We start from the raw sequence: 19500 nt of genomic DNA on the forward strand, positions 1-19500 counted from the left end.
TCTGGACCAGGATTTCGCTCATTCTTCAAGAGAGATGGCCAGGATATTGCTTGTAATCCGTAAACAATGTTGGTGACATTAATTCTCTTGGCTAAGAAGATGCTCTTTTTAAATGAAAATCAGAAGTCCGAGCGACCCAAGCCCAGCCTGCCAAATCTCTCAGGATCCCAGTGAGAGGATCGGCAAGACATGCACGAGGTACAACAGCATACCCGTGTGTTAGCGGCATTTCAGAAACTTGGAAAAGAAGAGAATAAAAAGTCCCCTGAATACAAATCATAATAATTTTACCTAAATGCTTACTATGTGCCAAGCATTGTACTGAGCGCCGGGGTAAATACAAGATAATTGTGTCCCACAAGGGGCTCACCGTTTAAACAGGAGAGAGAACAGGCACTGAATCCCCATTTTGCAGATGAGTGACTAGAGCAAGGTCACACAGCAGATAAGTGGTGGAGAGGGGATTAGGACCCAGGTCCTCTGACTCCCAGTCCCGCCCTCTTCCCACCAGGCCACACTGCTTCTCTGAAATGCCCTAAGGACCAGGGAAACAGTGAAGAAAACTGGAGGGAGGAATGAGGAGCTGAACGTTATCAAGAGAACCGTGTGTCAAGAATCCCCTTGCGCAGAGTGAATTTCTTGTTGAGGGGAGGGAATGGCCTTTGATTACGTGGCATCTGCCCGGAAGATACTCAAGGCCACTTTGTCAATGTCCCTTCCCCTGTGCGACACCTCGGCTGCCCCCGCTGATGCTCCCTGAGGGAGGCTCGTAGACTTACATCGCTCTGAAGGTCGTAGGCCTTCCGCGCTTGGATCACATCGTTCTGATCGGGCAGACACGACCAGCGGTGGAAGAACTGGCGATAATCCACGTCGCTCGCTAGGGCCTGGCCCTCCTTGGCAGCGTTAAGGGACACCATGTCCCCCGGAATGGTTATCTTGGCCTTGGAGTCATTGTAGGCCTTTTTATACTCTCTGTCGTTCTGCATCTTCATCACGTGCGCAGCCCAAACCAACTTGGGATCTTCCTTGGCTGTGCGGCAGCCAATGTAGTGGCCTTTCTGTTGCTCGTGAGTAGCTTTATAGAGGTACTGGAAAATGGGATTAGAGGAAAGTCATTTCTCACTTGGCACAGGCAGACTTTGACAAGACGGTACTAAGATTACCACAGAATGCTCAGAGACCGCCTCAGGTGTTTTCCACAAGTTAAATTATACAAGCATTTGGGAGATCTGGAGTTCCAAATTGTACTGAACAGTACTTCTCTACTACCAATTCTTAGGGCATGAGCATCGAACATTCGGACAAGTGTAACTCTGTAGGATAAATACTGTTCTGTTCCCGCTTGGTGACAGGCAGGGTCCCCAAAAGAAATGAATGAAAGAACAGAGATTTTTACCTCACTGGCAATGTCTCTAGAAGCCTTGGCATGTTTGATTCCAATGGCATCAGCTCTAATGTCATAACCCGTCATCTTGACATCTTCCCAAGCTTGCTGGTATTGTTTCTAGAAGGAAACGATTACACCGCATTAAAACCTAGACGAGGCATGCTTAGTGACTGATGGATGTGTCCTTGGATATATAGGGTGAAATCAATCATTAAAAAAAAAAAATTCTCCCTTACCCCCCAGCTTTAACTTGAGACTGATTCCATATTTGAAAATGAGATGCGGCAGAGGCAAGAAATGACAATATCAAATAAACTGTACTCAGAATAAAAAGGTTTGTTTTTAAGAGCGGAAATCAAGGAGGCACAAACTACATTTCGATAGAAATACATTGTCATTGTAAGAGAGAAAAAGTCAAGTTCACTCATTAAATAAATGCAATACATTTAATCATTATCTTTCATGGTCTCACGTGGAATCACTGAACTTTATGGTCCAACTGAGATGTTGATACACATAGGAATCATTATGGTTTGTTTCACTGCAAAATTATAATGCCTAGAAGTTATGATTAATGTTTGTTTTCCATAATCATAACGCATAACCGAGAAATCAACTTCCACTGCAACACTTGGTTAGTGGAGAAATACTACTCCTACTCTGTGGAGAAAATGCCCTTTTCACCTGCCCATATCTTACATTGCTGATCTGCATGGCGTTGATTTTGGATTGCAACATCACAGGAGTGTCAGCAGGGACACTGACATTTGCCTTTTCTTTCTCCCAAGCATCTCGATACAGTGGCTGATGGTAGGAAAAATACAGAGATTACACACAGGACGTGGTACAGTGTGACGGACCCTAAAGGAGCCTCTCAAATGGATCTCTTCCTCGAGGTAGGGTTTCCCCAAACAAAGGTGCTGCTAAGGAGCCTAGAAAGGGGTATGTGGGTAACTCATATGCCCACCTATCGCCTTCCCACACAACTCCAGTCATGGCCCAACTATAGTTGAAGGCACTTCAAATTCTAACTGCCGAGTCACTGGGTTGACATCATATTTGGCCATCCCAAAGTGGAAATATGAAAAGAATCAAAAATACTATTTTGGAAGGGGATCTTCTCCCGCTCAGTTGTCCCACAGATGGATCAAAATGTACAATTAATATTTGAGAGGTCGCAGCAGCAACGTGAAAAAGACTCTCGAGAACAGCAGAACCTGATATCCGGAACCTACAAAATTTGGAGTCGAAATCTGCGAAAGGTTTGGCTGAGTGTGAACGTGCCACTACTTGGATAAAACACTTGGCTGGTGTGAGTTTTAATTCACAGTCAGTGAAATGTGGGGCTTCCAGATTGCTGGAGAATCTGAATGTACGGCTCACTGAGGACCTCTGTTCTTGAGAAAAATTCCACTGTTTGCAAGGGGAGGATTTCTTTTCTTCAGCGACTCTGAGGTAAGAAAGCGGAGACTCTGCACTAACATCCCCTCTCCCTTTGGACAAAGGAGAATCCCCTCCCCACCCCACCGGGGCTGACCAGGCGGCAAACTGACCTCGCTAATCTGAAGGGCGTTCGTCTTGGCCAGGATGACTTCTGGGGTGTCAACGATACTGGTGAACTTGAGGGCCTCTGGCCTGGTGCGATACAGCCTTTCGTTCAGGAGGTCTTGGGCTCTCTTCACTCGAGTCACATCCACAGAACCACTTGGCAGCCATCCGATCCCTCGCAACCACTCCAGGTCAGACTTGTACACATTCTGAAGCAGAGAGTGCGTGGCCCAAGGGGAAGAGGGTCAGTTCACTGGATGGCCCCATACTGGGAACAACTGCGTTTCAGCCCAACCCCCTAACCAATCTTCCACAAGAAACACCTTAAGAAACCAACCTCCTGCTTTGCTGTGGGACGTCAACTCTCTTTCGATGTCTAGGGGGCTCCTTCTAGCTAGATAGCTGCAGTGCTAGTGTCTTTATTTTCACCAGGCTCAGCTATGGGATTGCGGGAGGGCTTCTAATAGTATTAATAATAATAGCAATAATGGTGGTAATCATTAAACCTCAGGCTAAGATTTGTGCTTAAGCACTGGGATGGATATACTACGATCAGATCAGATGCAGTCCTTATACCACCTGGGACTCAGGGTCTAAAGAGTAAGCGAAAACAACTACGTCGTCTCCATTTCACAGATGAGAGGACCAGGGCACGGAGCAGTTACGCGACTTGCCCAAGGGCAGACAGCAGGCAAATATAAGAGCTGGGACTCTCATCCTATCGCTGCCCATTAGACCGTGCAGCCTTGGGACCCTTAGGGTGCAAATTTACCTGAAAAAGCTCGGCGGGGGGGAAGTCGCCAGCTATCTTTGTGGTTTTTTGGCACAATCCTATCATAAGTTGGTTCAAAATATGGTCACTTCAACTATTCCAGGGGTGCACACAACTTTTGAAAGAGTAACGCCACACGGGGTATAAATCGGAAGCTCGACGAGGGCAGGGACCATGACCTCATGCGAATTCTAACGAGTGCTCACATAATCCAGTGCTTGGCACCCAGTAGGCCCCCAGTCGATATCAATGCTTGACCGATACGTACGTCGCTCTGCAGTTCATAGGCCTTCTTAGCCTGGATCACATCATTCTGGTCGGGCAGACACGTCCACTGGTGCAGGTAATTGTGATAATCAATATCGCTGACGAGGACCTGACATTTCTTGGCCTGAACGATCGCCATCATATCCAGTGGAGTGTTGTATTGGGTCCTCGACTTCTCATAGTCCTTCTTGTACTCCCTCTCACTCTGGATCTTGGCCGCGTGAATCGACCACACCAGCTTCGGGTCATCTTGCAAGGTCCGGCATCCTACGTGGTGACCCAACTGCTTGCGGTAGCCTTCTTTGTACTTGTACTATACCAGCGGGAAGGTGGACACGGATACCGGAAACATCAAATGAAATACTTTTTCCTCAAACATTTCCCAAACCCTCTCCCACCCACAGCAAAGGCTGGTTGGCGTTCACGGGCTACACGTCGGATGTCCTCATTGGGCATCTTTGACCATGGGGTCCTGGTCTAGGTTTTGAGATCCCATCTCCTCCACAGTGAGTACCCTCCAGTCACACTGGGAAGGGTGAGGTGGATTTTTCAGCTGCAGCGTAAATATCTGGAACGAAGCCCTTGGCTGTTAAGGTGAACTGTGGAAAGATGCCCTCAGAGCAACATTTAGTTTCCTGGTCGTCGGCATTGGTCTATGAACTGGAGAGGGACGGGCTTCGGACAGGAATGGAGACTCATCATTATCTGATCTTCCTCTGGGTTACTAGATGTCCAAGGGCAACCAGCCTCTTGAGGATTTTTATCTATTCTGCTTCTAGCCAATCCAGAAACATTATGAGGAATGTTCTTGCCCTGGCAGTCTGGGAGCTCGGAGGCTTGGTCAGAGACCTGGGTTGAGCAAGTCTGGGAGCCCAGCCCAAAAGGCTGTGGTGAGAACAATGTCTTCGCCCCACAGCCAGCACCTCAGGGCATCACCTGTCTCCCTCACAGCAGGAGTTTCCATTTCTGACCAAACTGCCTAAGCCAAAATATCCCCTTTTCCCTCCTTTTCTTTCCCAGTACAGCATAGATACTTCTGTGAGAAATAATGGCAATTTTTGCAGTTAAAATGCTCAGAGACCTCACTGACTTTGCTTGAGCATACAGTCCCCAAACCAAGACAAAAAACGACTCTCTGCAGACCTTGAGAAAATAAGGAGTGATAGAAATATACCTAGGGACCACTGATTTTAGCACGGCGAGCAGTAGTTTAGCCCAAACGGGAAAGGAGGACGAAATCATCCGTACCTCGCTAGCTATGTCTCTAGAAGCTTTCGCCTGTCGGATTCCAATGGCATCGGCTCTTATGTCATAGCCTTTCTGCTTGGCTTCTTCCCAGTCTTGCTGATACAGTTTCTGTTAGGAAGAGTGCATGAGACAGCAAAGGCCATAGGTAAATCCGGGAAAAGAGCAAAAATACCTTTTTTTTCTCATTTCTCTTCCAACACTGTCAGGAGAGACCATCACAGCCCCCAAACCACCAATTTCTCTGAAAACACTGCAGATTATATACCATTTCCTTTCTTAATATGTAAGGAGAAACCCCCACAGCGCAGGTTGTCTCTGATTTTATGGGGAACCATCTGTTTGACAAATCAAAGCAGAATTTGGCCACGACCGGGTGAAATACACAGCATTAAGGCTGGGTTTCCCAGCACAAAGGGGAGATTTGTGTATTTTCCAGTGAATTTCACCCACGTGAATAGGTGAATCACATTAACCAGCTTCCGATGATCCTCAGTAGCAGTCTAACTGGATCAAATCTCCACTTCCCTTTACCCATATCGATATGGATAAAATGTAGCAAAGGCGAAAGGAGAATTCATTCTTCCCGAGAACAACGTACGTATTTGTAATTTATTCATTTATATTACTGCCTGTCTCCCCCTCTAGACTGTAAAGTCGTTGTGGGCAGAGAACATCTCTTCCGACTCTGTTGTACTGTACTCTCCCCAAGTGCTTAGCACAGTGCTTTGCTCATGGTAAGCGCTCCATAAATACAATTGAGTAAGACCCTAGTTAAAATGAAAAGAGCCCAAGTCTCCTTCCAGAACGTCAGCAAGTCCGACCGTCAGGGAGCGCGTTGGTTGACAGACATCAACCAACTCCTGTCGGTTGAACAGGAGTTTACACGGAGCAGCTCCGCAGCTCACTTACGTTGCTGATCTGCATGGCGTTGAGCTGAGCCTGCAGCATCACCGGCGTGTCGGAGGGAATGCTGATGTTCGTCTTATCTTTATTCCATGCCTCGCGATACAGAGTCTGATAACGATGGAACGGAGGAAGTTTGTTATTGCAGAGCAGTGTTCAAACAAGAAGATTTGGGAAACTTGGAGCTTTATCCTCTAGGAACAGTCATACACTGAATGATCTCTTTAGGACCTAAATGAGTAAAATGCAATTCTCCCAGCCCTGAACTAACTCATGGAGACCCTGGGAGAAAGGCTCAATCGGTCACTGTTTCTAATGTTAGGTCTTAGGTTAATCACGAATATCACTGAATGCCTGCCCTTGGAAATGAGAGGGGCAATATATCCTTATTTGAAAGAAGGACATATTTTCCACTCTGGGGATTAGAATTGACTCTCACAAGGCTAGTCCCCTTTATTATTATTGAGAATCAGCGTGGCTCAGTCGAAAGGGCTCGGGCTTGGGAGTCAGAGGTCATGGGTTCGAATCCCAGCTCTGCCCCTTGTCAGCTGTATGGCTGTGGGCAAGTCACTTACCTTCTCAGTGCCTCAGTTACCTCATTTGTAAAATGGGGATTAAAACTGTGAGCCCCACGTGGGACAACCCGATCACCTTGTATCCCTCAGCGCTTAGGGCAGTGTTTTGCACATAATAAGCGTTTAACAAATACCACCATTTTAATTTTATTAGAATTCCCTCCGCAGGTGGCATATAGCCAACAGCCTGGAAGCAAAAGCCGACTCTTCTGGGAGCTGAAAACAGCTGTGCAGAAATGGAATGCAGGGGAGAAGAAGAAGAGAGCAAGTCGGGAGGAGCCGAGAGAGAACAGAGGAGGCAAGACAGATCCCGGTTTAAGACCTGCAGTGGTGAAACCACCCCCCATCTCCACCCATCCTCACACCAGCCAGAAACCTATAGACTGGAAGGCCTGGATGGGATAGGGTGGTAATTCGTTTTGGCCTTATCTATCGGCCAGAGGGCAGGGGAAGCAGCATGCCTAGTAGATAAAGCACAGGCCTGGGAGCCAGAAGACCAGGGTTCCAATCCTGCTTGCCTGCTGTGTGACCTTGGGCAAGTCACTTCACTGTGCCTCAATTTCCTTAACTGCAAAATGGGGACTCAGTATCTGTTCTCCCTCCTCCTTAGACTGCGAGACTCATGTGGGACGGGGACTGTATCCAGTCTGATTAATTTGCATCTACCCAGCGCTTTGAACAGCGCTCGACAAACACCACGAGAAAGAAAAGCTCTTTACTTGTTCGGAAGGGCAACCGGTGCAGCGTCTTAGAAAGGGAAACATAGTATTAGCCCTTCTGATGAAAAGATGATGGTGATAAGATGCAGATGAAACATCTTTTTCCCAGGAATGGAATAAAAGGCTGCAGAATGGCAAATGGAGGAGAAAAATACCAAGGAAACTAAAAAGAATATGTCACACTGGTGACTGAGGGACAGAGAAAGGAGAAAGTTGTTGTACTCACGGAAGAGGTTCTTTCTACAAAATTCCCTCCCGCCTCTCTCATCGGGAACTTTTAATTCCCATCTATTGGGGATTGATCAGGGAGGGGCGAGATGGGCTCTAGAAACAGGTCCCTTTAGTCTCCTAAAAGTCTCTCTGCCCACAGCACCTAGAGAGGAAAACAGCTGGGGAATGACGTCGGTGGCGCGTGTCTTACATCGCTTATTTGCAGGGAATTGGCTTTCGCCAGCACCACTTCGGGGGTGTCGACAATATTGGTGAACTTCAGGGTCTCCGGCCGCGTGCGATACAGCCGCTCGTTCACGAGATCCTGGGCCTCCTTCACATGCATCAGCTCCACCGAACCTTCAGGGATCCAACCGATGCCACGGAGCCACTCCAGGTCTGATTTATAGACGTTCTATGGATCAAGAGACACACCCGATACCATTACAAGTTTCAGTCGCGCAAACCGAGCTGGCCTTGAAAAAATCCCAGGTCTAGACATTAGCTCTTGCGCGTAGACTAGATGAATTGCTGGCAGTAGGAATAGACTTCTGACACTGAAATGAACCTTAGAAATTTCCTGAATGGGGCTAACGTGCGAAGGCATAACACTTTTTTAAAAATCAAAATTACGGATGAAGGAGAAAATGATACAGAGAAGGCCAAGTCTCCCAATGCTGGTGTTAACTTAACAAGGAGTCGGGTAGCGTTTGGGAGGAGTACTAGGGGGCCCTTTATTTATTCACACAAGGAAGCTTAGGATCCCCTGGAAGTCAGAAAGAGTTAATATAACACCTCAAATGCCTTACATTTAGAGAGTAAACCAAGATATCGGGGGGGAACTGTACTCAGTGACTCTAAATTCCAAACCCTTTTTTAAAAACTTCAGAAAATTCAGGTAAAATGATCTGCATGAGAACCCTCTAAAGGTCAAGAATTAGGCTGATTTTGGATGTTTCTTTAACAGCATGGGGAGATATTCCTCTCTCAGCTAATCATCCATGTAGGCCACATGGAGGAGGAAATCTCACTGGCATCTGGACCTATTTTAGCAGTGACGACGTGTTGAAAACCAAGGGCATGTTTTATAAGGCGGTCCCAATCCTGATTCCCGCCGCCGCCCCTGCCTCCAGATGAAAATCAAAGTAATCAAAAGAGGCTCTGCAAACAGAGAACCAGTGGCATACATTGCTCTGAAGATCGTAGGCTTTCTTGGCTTGGATGATATCGTTCTGGTCCGGTAAACACGTCCAGTGGTGAAGGTAGTTGCGATAATCGATATCACTGACCAGGGTCTGGCATTTCTTCGCAAGCAAGATGCCCAGCATATCCACCGGGCTGCTGAACTTCGTCTTCCACTTCTGGAAATCTTTCTTGTACTCCCTTTCACTCTGTATCTTTCCTGCATGAATCGACCACAGAATCTTGGGATCATCTTCCACGCTCCGGGCGCCGATGTGATGTCCCCTCTGCTTCTCGTATGCTTCCTTGTATTTGTACTAGTGAATGGCAGAAATCAGGCTTTAGAAACTTGGAGCACAAATGATCAAGCAGGCTTTGAGAGTTACAGGTGGCGGGAAAAATACGGAGGAACTCAAAAAGCAATACTTAAAACAAAGTGCCTCACAACATCAGTCACAAAACCATGTGGCTTAGTACAGTGCTTGGCACACAGTGAGTGCTCAATAAATACGACTGAATGAATTTTAGGAATACATCGCAGTATGTGTTCCTTTCCAAAGGTTACATTCTAAACTTTAAACCTTAAAGGGGTCAGATGAGGGGCGTGTTTGGTTATGCTGGAACTCTGGGGAGCAGCCATTTTAGCTCCAGATTTGGTGAAGAATACGCTACAATGACCCTCAAATAGGACCAATGTGTGTGAGAGAAGCAGCGTGGCCTAGCGGAAAGATCACGTCCTGGATGTCAGAGGACCTGGGTTCTAATCCCGGCTCTGCCACTTGTTGGCTGCGTGACCCAGGGCAGGTTACTTAACTTCCCTTTGCCTCGATTTCCGCACCTGTAAAATGGGGATTCAATACCTGTTCTCCCTCCCACTTAGGCTGTGTGCCCCATATGGGACCTGATTATCTTGTCTCTACCCCAGTGCTTAGTTCAGTGCTTGGCACATAGTAAGCGCTTAACAGATATTGCAATTATTATTATTCTACTCATGGCACCCACAGAGAGAATGCAGAGATATCAGTAAAATGGGCAGGGCCGGAATGAGAGAGGAAGGCTTGCAGATGGCACCGACCAACCGCCAATGAGTTCTTGGCCTTATTGAGGGCACATCTCCTCAAAAAGGCCTTCCCTGACTAAGCCCTCTTTTCCTTTTCTTCATCTCCCTCTGCATTGGCATGAATTCCTCCCTTTATTCACCCCAGCACCACAGCACTTAAGTACATATCTGTAATTTATTTCTATTAATGCCTGTCTCCTCCTCTAGACTAGAAGATCGTTGTGGGCAGGGTCTTTTATATTGTCCTCTCCCAAGCGGTGCTCTGCACGCAGTAAACACTCAATCAATATGATAGACTGACTGACTGAAGGGGAAACCGTGACTGGAGGAGGGCATTCTGAGCCCTGGCATGCTGGAAAATTAGCTCTAGAGGCACTCACGTCACTGGCAATATCTCTCGAGGCCTTGGCGCTTTGGATGGCAATTGCATCTGCTCTCAGGTCATAGTCCTTCATCTTTGATTCGTCCCAACCTTTGGTGTAAAGTTTCTAAAAGGAAGAAAATCCAAAAACACAAACTTAAGCACCTCTGCAGACGACGCCAGTCGACTGGAATAAAGTGAGACGTCACTGTAGAGGGAAGCGTTACCGTGTGGGCGTCAGTGTCTGGATTTTTACCTTGAAAAAAAAACCAAAACCCCAGAACCTGAAAGCGCTCTCACCTGGCTGACATTCACGGAATTGGCCTTGGCCAGCATGATTTCAGGTGTGTCTGGCATCACGTGAATGCTGGTTTTGTCAGCGTCCCAGGCTTCAGTGTAGAGATGCTGGAGGGAGAAAAGAAAGCTTTGTAAAACCCTCTCGGCCGGAACTTTCTGAAGGACAGTGCGACTCTCTCCTGGGCTCTCTGAGCCATGGAAGGTGATGTCGTTTGAAATGAAAACACCTGATTTCCCAGCAAACATAACCAGGACGAGGCCAGTTCTGGCTTCTTTCACGTTCCTGTGCTGAGCGTATCTTTGCTGGTTGAGGTATCTTCCCTTCAAAGGGCACCTTCTGCACCCCGTCAGCAGCCCGACTAAGGGAATCTGGCCACGCTGCCCCTAAAGGGAAGCACTGACTCTCTGGAGCTCTCGGTTGTATTTTCTCCAAAGGATTACGGTCAAGGGAGGGAAAGGTCTCTTTCCCTTTCCATCCGTCTCTGCCTCTCTCTCACCCCACTCCACACCTCCGACTCACCCTCCTTACTCAGGCAGTTCTGCAGCTGCAGATATGATCTTTGAGCCTAAGCAAAGAAAATCTATATCCGTTGGGTCTCTCCTTGTGGTCTCCATCTGCAGATCTCCCCCTCTGGATTGTGAGATCACTGTGGGCAGGGAACGTGACTCCCAACTCTGCTGTACTGTATTCTCCCAAGCACTTAGGACAGCGCTCTGCACACAGTAAGTGCTCAGTAAATACCACTGATTGACTGATTGAGCGATGGCAGAATCTCCACTCTAGGATTTCCAAGAGGGTGGGGAGAGAGAGGGAGAGAAAGTGGGTTCCCACCTTGCTCATCGTGAGGGCGTTACTCTTCGCCAGGACGATTTCTGGGGTATCTGTGATGCAGGTGAACTTGAGCTGGTCAGCAGGCAGTCGGTACTTCCTCTCGCTGAGGATCTCTCCCGCTCTCTTAGCCTTCTCGACATCCACGGAACCAATGGGAACCCAGCCGATGCCTCTGAGCCAGTCCAGGTCAGCTTTGTAAATAGCCTGAAAGGGAGAGAAACCTTCATCGCTCTAGATATTATTTGTACCTACTAGACTGAAATTCCAGGAGGGCGCTCAATAGGTGCTCACTAAATTCCACTGATGGATACTTATCAGTACCAAAAATGGATTTTCTGTATAATAAGATGAATGACCCAGAATGAACTTACTATTCACAAGCATAAAGACATGGCTCTACTAGCTGAAACTCCAAGATTGCTAAAATGGACACAGATGGTCAGTATTCCCAGTCTTACTCATGCCGGGACTCTGGCATGATCTGAGAGTTTCCAGGCAAAGTCGGGTCTTCTCGACCAATTAACCTGGCAAAGCCTGCCTACCAGTCCCCAGCCCCAGCCCCATTGCTTCCCCAATAGAAACCCCATTTCTTTCCATCCCCGCCCTCAGGATGAGGCATTTGCACCTGTGAACCACATGTCCTGAAGGACAAGCACTGGCTATTTGCTTCCTTGGAGGCAGGGAGAAAGTCTCCTTATCGACTAGGACGGGGTCCTGGGAGTATCCTTCCAGGTCTCTCGAGACCCCTGAGGCCGGCAGGACCCAGAGACCCGCATCTCAGGAGGCTGCAGGTTGGCCACCCGCTCCTTCCCCGGCCGCACTCCCTCAGAGCCACTGTCATGTGGCAAGGCAAGAAAAAAGACCAGCAGGGGTTAAAAGCAGGGAGCAGGCCTCAATGCTGAGGTCAATTTTCACCCCAAATTCCCCCACTTTTTTCCTATTTGCCCGGCACCCGTGTAAAAACTGGAAAACAGTCAATTTTCCATTCACGAAAACCAGGGAACTGGGAGCAAAAATCAGTTGATACTGAAAAACTTCAAATGTAGTAACTGAGAGCAGGGACTAAGTCTCCTACTCTTAGTCTAATCTCATAAGCACCGAATTCAGTGCTCTGCCAATAGTAGGTGCTCAGCAAATACTGACAAATGAACAAAGAATCACTGAATAGAAAATAGTGCCACTAACATTGCAAACAGGGTCCTCTCATTTCATGCTGGGAGATCTTTAGGGAATGAATGCCCTTGGATTATTCTTTTTTTAAAATTTATCCCTTAGAAGTCTCGATTGCTGCCCAGTGTAATTAAAGAGGAAATGCAGGCCAGACACGACCCAGACATCTTTCCCTGGTTGAGTTAGGTCAAGGGAAAGAAGACCGTCATTCCAAGCGCTGCTTACCAGGCCCCATTTGGTTGACTGCTTTGTCTACTCAGTTCAAGTGACTTCCATCAGAGGCCAAAATCTGCTCTTAGAAACTCATTCAAGGTGTTTTTCTCTTTGGTCTCCCCAATCAAAGAGAGTGCCACGCACGATGGCTTGGGCAGCAGGAGATGCCGGGGAAGTGAGGGCAGTAACACTGAGGATGGGTCATTTTCAGTGATTTCCCAGATCTCACAAAGGTATCTGGCAACACCGATAGACTTGAGCTCTGGTGATGGCTGGGCATCAGTGGGCACACTGAGAAGTTCCCCAAGAACTTAGGCCTGTTTCATCAGGGGATGATTGGTCTAATCAGGTCTGACAGTGACCGGTTTGCCCCTTTCCCCATCACCACTGGAGTCAAACCCAGTTGAATGGTCACGTTCAACCTTTCCATGCTAGAGAAGCAGGGCGGCCTAGTGAAAAGAGCACCGGCTTGAGAATCAGGGGAAGTGAGCTCTAATCCTGGCTCTGCCACATGTCTGCCGTGTGACCTTGGGCAAGTTGCTTCAATTCCCTGGGCCTCAGTTACCTCACCTGTAAAATGGGGATTAAAACTGTGAGTCCCATGTGGGACAGGGACTGTGTCCAACCTGGCTACCTTGTATCTACCCCTGTGCTTAGAACGGTGCTTGGCACATAGGAAGTGCTTACCAAATACCACAGTTATTATTATTATTCTTAAAATCACTGAGGACGTGACAAGGAGTTATCTTTCAGAAGGTAGGAACTGGACTGGACCCATCAAGCTTTTGGCGTCTATTTAAAAATATATTACACTTAAAATCCCCTCCATGCAGGTAGGCTATTCTCCCGGACTCACATCACTCTGGAGGTCATAGGCCTTCCGGGCGTGAATGACGTCATTCTGGTCCGGCAGGCACGTCCACTCATGCAGAGGGTGCTTATAGTCCACATCGCTGACCAAAGTCTGGCACTTCTTGGCTAACACAATGCCCAGCATGTCCACTGGGGTATTGTACTTGGTCTTCCACTTCTCAAACTCTTTCTTGTACTCCCGGTCGCTCTGGATCTTAGCTGCATGTATGGACCACATCATCTTGGGGTCGTCGTGAATGTCCCGCGCTCCGATGTGGTGGCCAAGTTGCTTGCGATAAGCCTCTTTGTATTTATACTGAAAGTGAACAGAAAAGCGGGTGTGGGGGTTCATCGCTGCTCACTGCTAGGATGACATGGCCTAATTTGATTCTACACTCATTCAGGATCACATTTTGAGCTACGCATAAAGGCTGCAGAGGTTTGCTCTTTCCATAAATCTACCCTGATTAGTATTCCCTAAATTGTTTTAATGTCATTAAAGTTCTTGCAGGTGATGAACCTGCTTGTGGCCACCTGCAATGTATGCCCCACCATGGCAAGGGTCACAGCAGTGATTAAAATTTTGGAGAGATCTTAGCTGACGGTGGGCAAAGATTCCTTAAGACCAACAAGCAGCTCCAGCAGGCAGACACCGTCCAACTGTCCTGAATTGTTCGGCCTGAGGAGGTCAAGAAAGACAGCGTTAAAAATGCGAACCTAATTGTAACTGACTCTTTAGCAGGGGGCCATCTTTTCAGAAATTCCCTCTGCGACAGTGGAAGGAAACATTTTGAAACTGGAAACGCTTTTCATGTCGTCATTCAAAATCACTTCATTCCCATTAGAGAGTGTGAGTTTCTTGTTGGCAGGAAATGTCTATTTTCCTTCTGATGTACTTTCCCAAATGCTTAGTAAATCAATCACATGTATTGGGCACTCACTTTGTGCAGAGCACTGTACTGTTTGGGAGAGTGCAACGTACCAGAGTTGGTAAACATGATCCCTGCCCACAACGCTCAATAAATACGACCGAATGAATGAAAGGGGTCATAGTCTAGAGGGGAAGACCGAGATTAATTTTAATAAACTAAATTATGGATACGAGCATAAGTGCTACGGGGCTGAAAGAAGGCGACTAAAGGGTGCAAATCCTACTGCAGGGGTGACCAAGAGAAAGAGGGAGAAGAGGAAATGAGGGCTTAGTCGGGGAAGCCTCTTAGAAGAGATGAGCTCTTAATTAGCTTTGACGGTGGGGAGAGTGAGTGTCTGTTGGCTATGAAGAGGGAGAGTGTTCTAGTTCAGAGGCAGAATGTGGGCAAGGGGTAGGCAGCTAGATAGATGAGACTGCAGTACAGAGAATACGTTGGCATTAGAGGAACAAAGCGTGTGGGCTGGGTTGTAGTAGGAAATCAGGGAATGAGGTAGGAGGGGACAAGGTCATCGAGTGTTTTAAAGCTTACGAAGAGGAGTTTCTGTTTTGTTGCGGAGGTGGATGGCCAACCGCTGGAGGATCTTGAGGAGTGGGGAAACAGGGACCGAGTGGTTAGTTGAGTGCTCTGTCCTCCAAGGGGCTCAATAAATATCACTGATCGATTGGTAACTTCCCCCAACTTGTTGATTACCTTGTATCCGCCCCAGTGCTTCGTTCACTGCTGGGCAGAGAGTAAGCCCTTAACGAATGCCTTAATTAATTAATACTGGTAGGCACGTACAGCCCAAAGGGATGATATATGGGGCTATCCTTCAGGTTTGAGGGTGATGGTCCTATGGTGAGCTCTCCCCAAGGGAGTGAATATGGCTCACAGTCCCATCCATGTCTCGTGAACCTTTATGCAACACGTGCACTGAAAGAGAGGCCCTCACCTCGCCGTCTCGTTTGCCACCCACTACGCCAGCAGTCATTTTCATCACTCCTTAGAGTACATTGGTGGATAAAGGGTGAGATTCAGAGGGGTGAGGGTGGGGGACAGCGGGAGGAACGTTACAGTTTGGCTGCGCTGGATCAGGTTTAATTTCGAGGTTTTTGCTCTGAACGCTTCAGGATGGAGTAGGGATTAATGTAAGGGTGAAACACTGAGGATGTCACAAGAATGTGTGTATCTCTCTTCACTGGAAAAGATTGAAAGAATCCTCTGAAAGGGTTGCCTTGATGGAAATTCATCTCTAGACTGTAAGCTCGTTGTGGGCAGGGAATGCATCTGTTTCTTGTTATATTGTACTCCCCCATCTGCTTAGTGCAGTCTTTTGTACACAGCAAGCGCCCAATAAATACGACTGAGTGAATGAATAAATCAATGAATGCTAGGCCTGGGACCCGGATTGGGTGGGATCCATCTTTTCAGATCTGGGACTCAAGTTCATTAGATGGGCATATCCGTGGAGGATGGTGGGAATAATCTAAGTACTGGCATGGAAAATTGAACACTACCAGATGCAGGCACTTCTGTGTAAGAAACGTCTCCCCGTTGGCCTCAGGGAACGCCTACTTACATCACTAGCAATGTCTCGGGAGGACTTGGCAGCTTGAATCGGTATGGCGTCCACACGCAAGTCATAACCTTCCTTCCTGGACTCCTCTAAGGCAAGTTTGTAGAGTTTCTATAGGGAAGAAAGACACTGAGGGTCATTCTTCATTGCAGCAATACTCTCTATTTCATTAACGTTTTTCCCCTGGGAGCTAAAACACACTCCAATGCCCTCTCATTTTCTATCCCAACAGCTTTGTGAGGTCAAGTTTGGAAAGAGGGCATGCAGTGTGCTCGTGTAATTTCATTATGTTCAAGTCCCATAAGGAAAACGGCAGTCCAGAAAATACGGGTTGCCAAAATGACGTCAAACGTTAATACACTCTATGTTCGAGCGGTCCAATATCCAAGAATGAAATACAGCTAACTGACCTGTCACCCGCATTGGCCGCCTCCTCTTATTGTAACGGGGATATACTAATGGCTCAGAGAACACATCTCCCACACTCCCTGCCTGTAAAATCCCCCCATACTCCTTGGCTAAGCCTGGAATCTTTGGGAGTGGACAAGGGGGGGGTGGTTGGTGAATTCCATCATACATGAGCCCGGCCACGCAGAACATCATTTAACTCGGGGATGAAACATTTCTCACTGATCCTACCACACCCGGGATAAAGGCGAGATAAAGCCCAAATAACCCAAAGAGAACAGTAAAAATACCTTCCAATCTGATTATTTTCATTTTCTTCTCACAACCTCCTTGTGAAGAAGGAATATTATCATCTCCATTTTGCACATGAGAAAACCGAGGCTCAGAGAGGTTAAATGTCTTGCCTGATGTCAAGCAAACTGGTCAATGGCAGAACTGGTTCTCCAGCCCAAGTTTCCCAGCTCCCAGACCCGTGCTATTTTCACGAGGTCCCGCCAGAGCCGCCGGGGGCCTCCTTAATTTCTGAGAACATTTAGCAGCCACTCACCTCACTGTAGTTGATCCGGTTGAGCTTTGCTAGCATGATTTCTGGAGTGTCAGGCATGACGTGGATTGTTTTCTTGTCATTGTCCCACGCTTCAGTATATAAGCGCTAGAGAAGAACAAGGAGAGATGATTACTTTCTTTTTCTCTGAGAAGGAGGAATAGTCAAATCAAATGATGAAGGTCCCCCTTTCCAGTGACCTTGCCTATCTGGCTCCAAGATTGAAGGAAAACTCTGAATGAACAGGCCAGAATGCAAGCAGTCCGAATATGGAAAAGAAAAGATAATAATAATAATAATAATGATGATGGCATTGGCTAAGTGCTTATTATGTTCCAAGCACTGTTCCAAGCTCTGGGGTAGATACAAAGTAATCAGGTTATGCCCCGTGGGGCTCACAGTCTTAATCCCCATTTTACAGAGGAGGGAACTGAGGCTCCGAGAAGTGAAGTGCCTTGCCCAAGTTCACACAGCAGACAAGCGGTGGAGTCGGGATTAGAACCCATGACCTCTGACTCCCAAGCCCGGGCTCTTTCCACTAAGCCCGGGCTCTTTCCACTGAGCCACGCTGCTTGGGATGAGATGATGTGAGCACTTGCTAAGTGTCCGTGGGTAAGAGAAGTGGAACTGTATAAATAGCTCAAACATTCTCATGAACCCAACCTTCTGAGTACAGATGATTCACCGGCTTGCGCAGAAAAGAGTATTTATACAATTAAAAAGATATCTGTATGAATAGTGCTTGTTAAATGCAAAGAACTGCATGGCCACGCATTACAATAATGCCTTTGTTTCCTCCCACTCCACTGAGGTTTTCTCTAAATGCCATAAATATGTAAACTAAAGTTTTCTTTAAACCCTGGGGACTATGAAATATCCTGATGGCAAGACTTGTGTAGGACAGGAGTGAGGGACTTGCCATATTCTGAGTCCTGAGGGGCTATGGAGAGGGGATCCCTACATCTCCTCACTTCCCCCCGTGGGTGGGATTTGGAGCAGAGCACAGCTTTGCTTCTTGCAGTTCCTGCTGCGATTTCCTGAGCTTTTTGGCAGCTGAAGATCAGAACTCTCCTTGCCAAATTTGGATAAAAGAAAGCCCTTTATTACACGGAGGTTTCACCTGATTTAATTCCCCATATCGCAGGACAAAAAGAGTTTCAGACCAAAAGCAATGATATTACTGGGTCAGATTAACGTTCCACCCAGACCAGTATACTGACTCCGTCAGTGGCTCCAACATGTGTGGAAGAACAGTCTTATGGCTGCTCTCTTTGTCATCCACCCTAATGGTTACAAATATTCCGCTACACTTCTTGGCTGTTACCTCTAATGACCCACTACAGACCCGATCATTGATGAATTCAGCCAATCCCTTCTTGAAGGAGCCCTGTAACGCTACTCCAAAGACCCGGAACACACCTTGTTCATGGTGATGGCATTATTCTTGGCCAACACCTGCTCCAGAGAGTCGGTCACGCTGGTAAATTTCAGCTTGTCTGGAGGCTGGCGGTAGATTTTGTCGCTCAGAATCTCTGCCGCTCTCTTGGCTTTAAGAACATCCACGGAACCGATCGGCACCCAGCCAATGCCTCTCAACCAGTCGAGATCTGACTTGTAGAGATTCTGAAATGGAGCAGACAGAAACCATGTTCGTCATTTAACTGTTCCACCTAGGTTCCTCGGGGGCAAAGGGAAAGTGACTGGTCAGTGCAAACCCACCCAGGGAGCACTCAATAAGTGGTAGCTTCAGCGGGGGTGATGAAGAAACTACGGCTTGTTCATTTATAAATGAGCAAGGCTTTAGGTTGACCAAAGAGAATATTAAAAGGTAATGCTGTGGCCACAGATCTCCTAAGTGGATTTGTGGCAAGAATCACCTAACACAAGTAATATTTCAGGAACACATTCATTACCTTTGTGTAAGTGTCACTACCATACTAAAGTTGATAGTTGAGTCAACTCAAAGGAAACCTCATTAGATATTATCATCAACACATTCATTGAGCTGGATCCTAAATTGTTTCGCTCTAATGACCTGTCCGCTGTTAATTAGAAATCTGCATCTGGTAAACCACACATATTTTCCCTTATTTTCTCACCTTTCAGTAAAAAAAAAAGTCATTCTTTATTGTACATTTTAAGCCACTTCTACTTTGTGTCCACAAAATGGATCAGACTGGGGAAATCAAACATCTAGTAAACTTGGCAGTGGTAGACTTCATCAGCACATGATTCTTAAAGGCTCCAGCCATCTACATGGCTTTTGGGAAGTGGGTCTGAACTTATGCTTTCTGATTCCCCAGTGATAAAGCAGCAGCAAGGACGATTACTGCCGGGGGAGACACCGGCAGAACCTCTAAGGAAGTGAAGTTGGGGTACCCGGATCCTAAAGAGGAAACCAAACTGTTCCTTTGCGGCTCCTCCTGCTTAATGAGATCAGACTTCCTTTGCTCCTTCTCATG

The 19500-nt window shown here is 47.1% G+C and overlaps 1 protein-coding gene across 1 annotated transcript in view; it reads right to left on the reverse strand.

Moving 5' to 3' along the window:
• Positions 1-19500, reverse strand: part of NEB (nebulin) — a 170840-nt gene that overhangs the window by 64101 nt on the left and 87239 nt on the right. The window contains exons 82-97 of the mRNA XM_039913134.1: positions 18458-18661; positions 17042-17146; positions 16090-16197; positions 13604-13915; positions 11365-11568; positions 10536-10640; positions 10255-10362; positions 8820-9131; positions 7844-8047; positions 6135-6239; positions 5226-5333; positions 3979-4290; positions 2944-3147; positions 2090-2194; positions 1400-1507; positions 780-1091 (exon numbers count right to left, since the gene is read on the reverse strand). Coding sequence (XP_039769068.1) covers positions 780-1091; positions 1400-1507; positions 2090-2194; positions 2944-3147; positions 3979-4290; positions 5226-5333; positions 6135-6239; positions 7844-8047; positions 8820-9131; positions 10255-10362; positions 10536-10640; positions 11365-11568; positions 13604-13915; positions 16090-16197; positions 17042-17146; positions 18458-18661 — 2916 coding nt within the window. The remainder of the gene's footprint in view (positions 1-779; positions 1092-1399; positions 1508-2089; positions 2195-2943; positions 3148-3978; positions 4291-5225; positions 5334-6134; positions 6240-7843; positions 8048-8819; positions 9132-10254; positions 10363-10535; positions 10641-11364; positions 11569-13603; positions 13916-16089; positions 16198-17041; positions 17147-18457; positions 18662-19500) is intronic.

Source organism: Ornithorhynchus anatinus, chromosome 9 (genome assembly GCF_004115215.2).
Source record: "Ornithorhynchus anatinus isolate Pmale09 chromosome 9, mOrnAna1.pri.v4, whole genome shotgun sequence".
NCBI lineage: Eukaryota > Metazoa > Chordata > Mammalia > Monotremata > Ornithorhynchidae > Ornithorhynchus > Ornithorhynchus anatinus.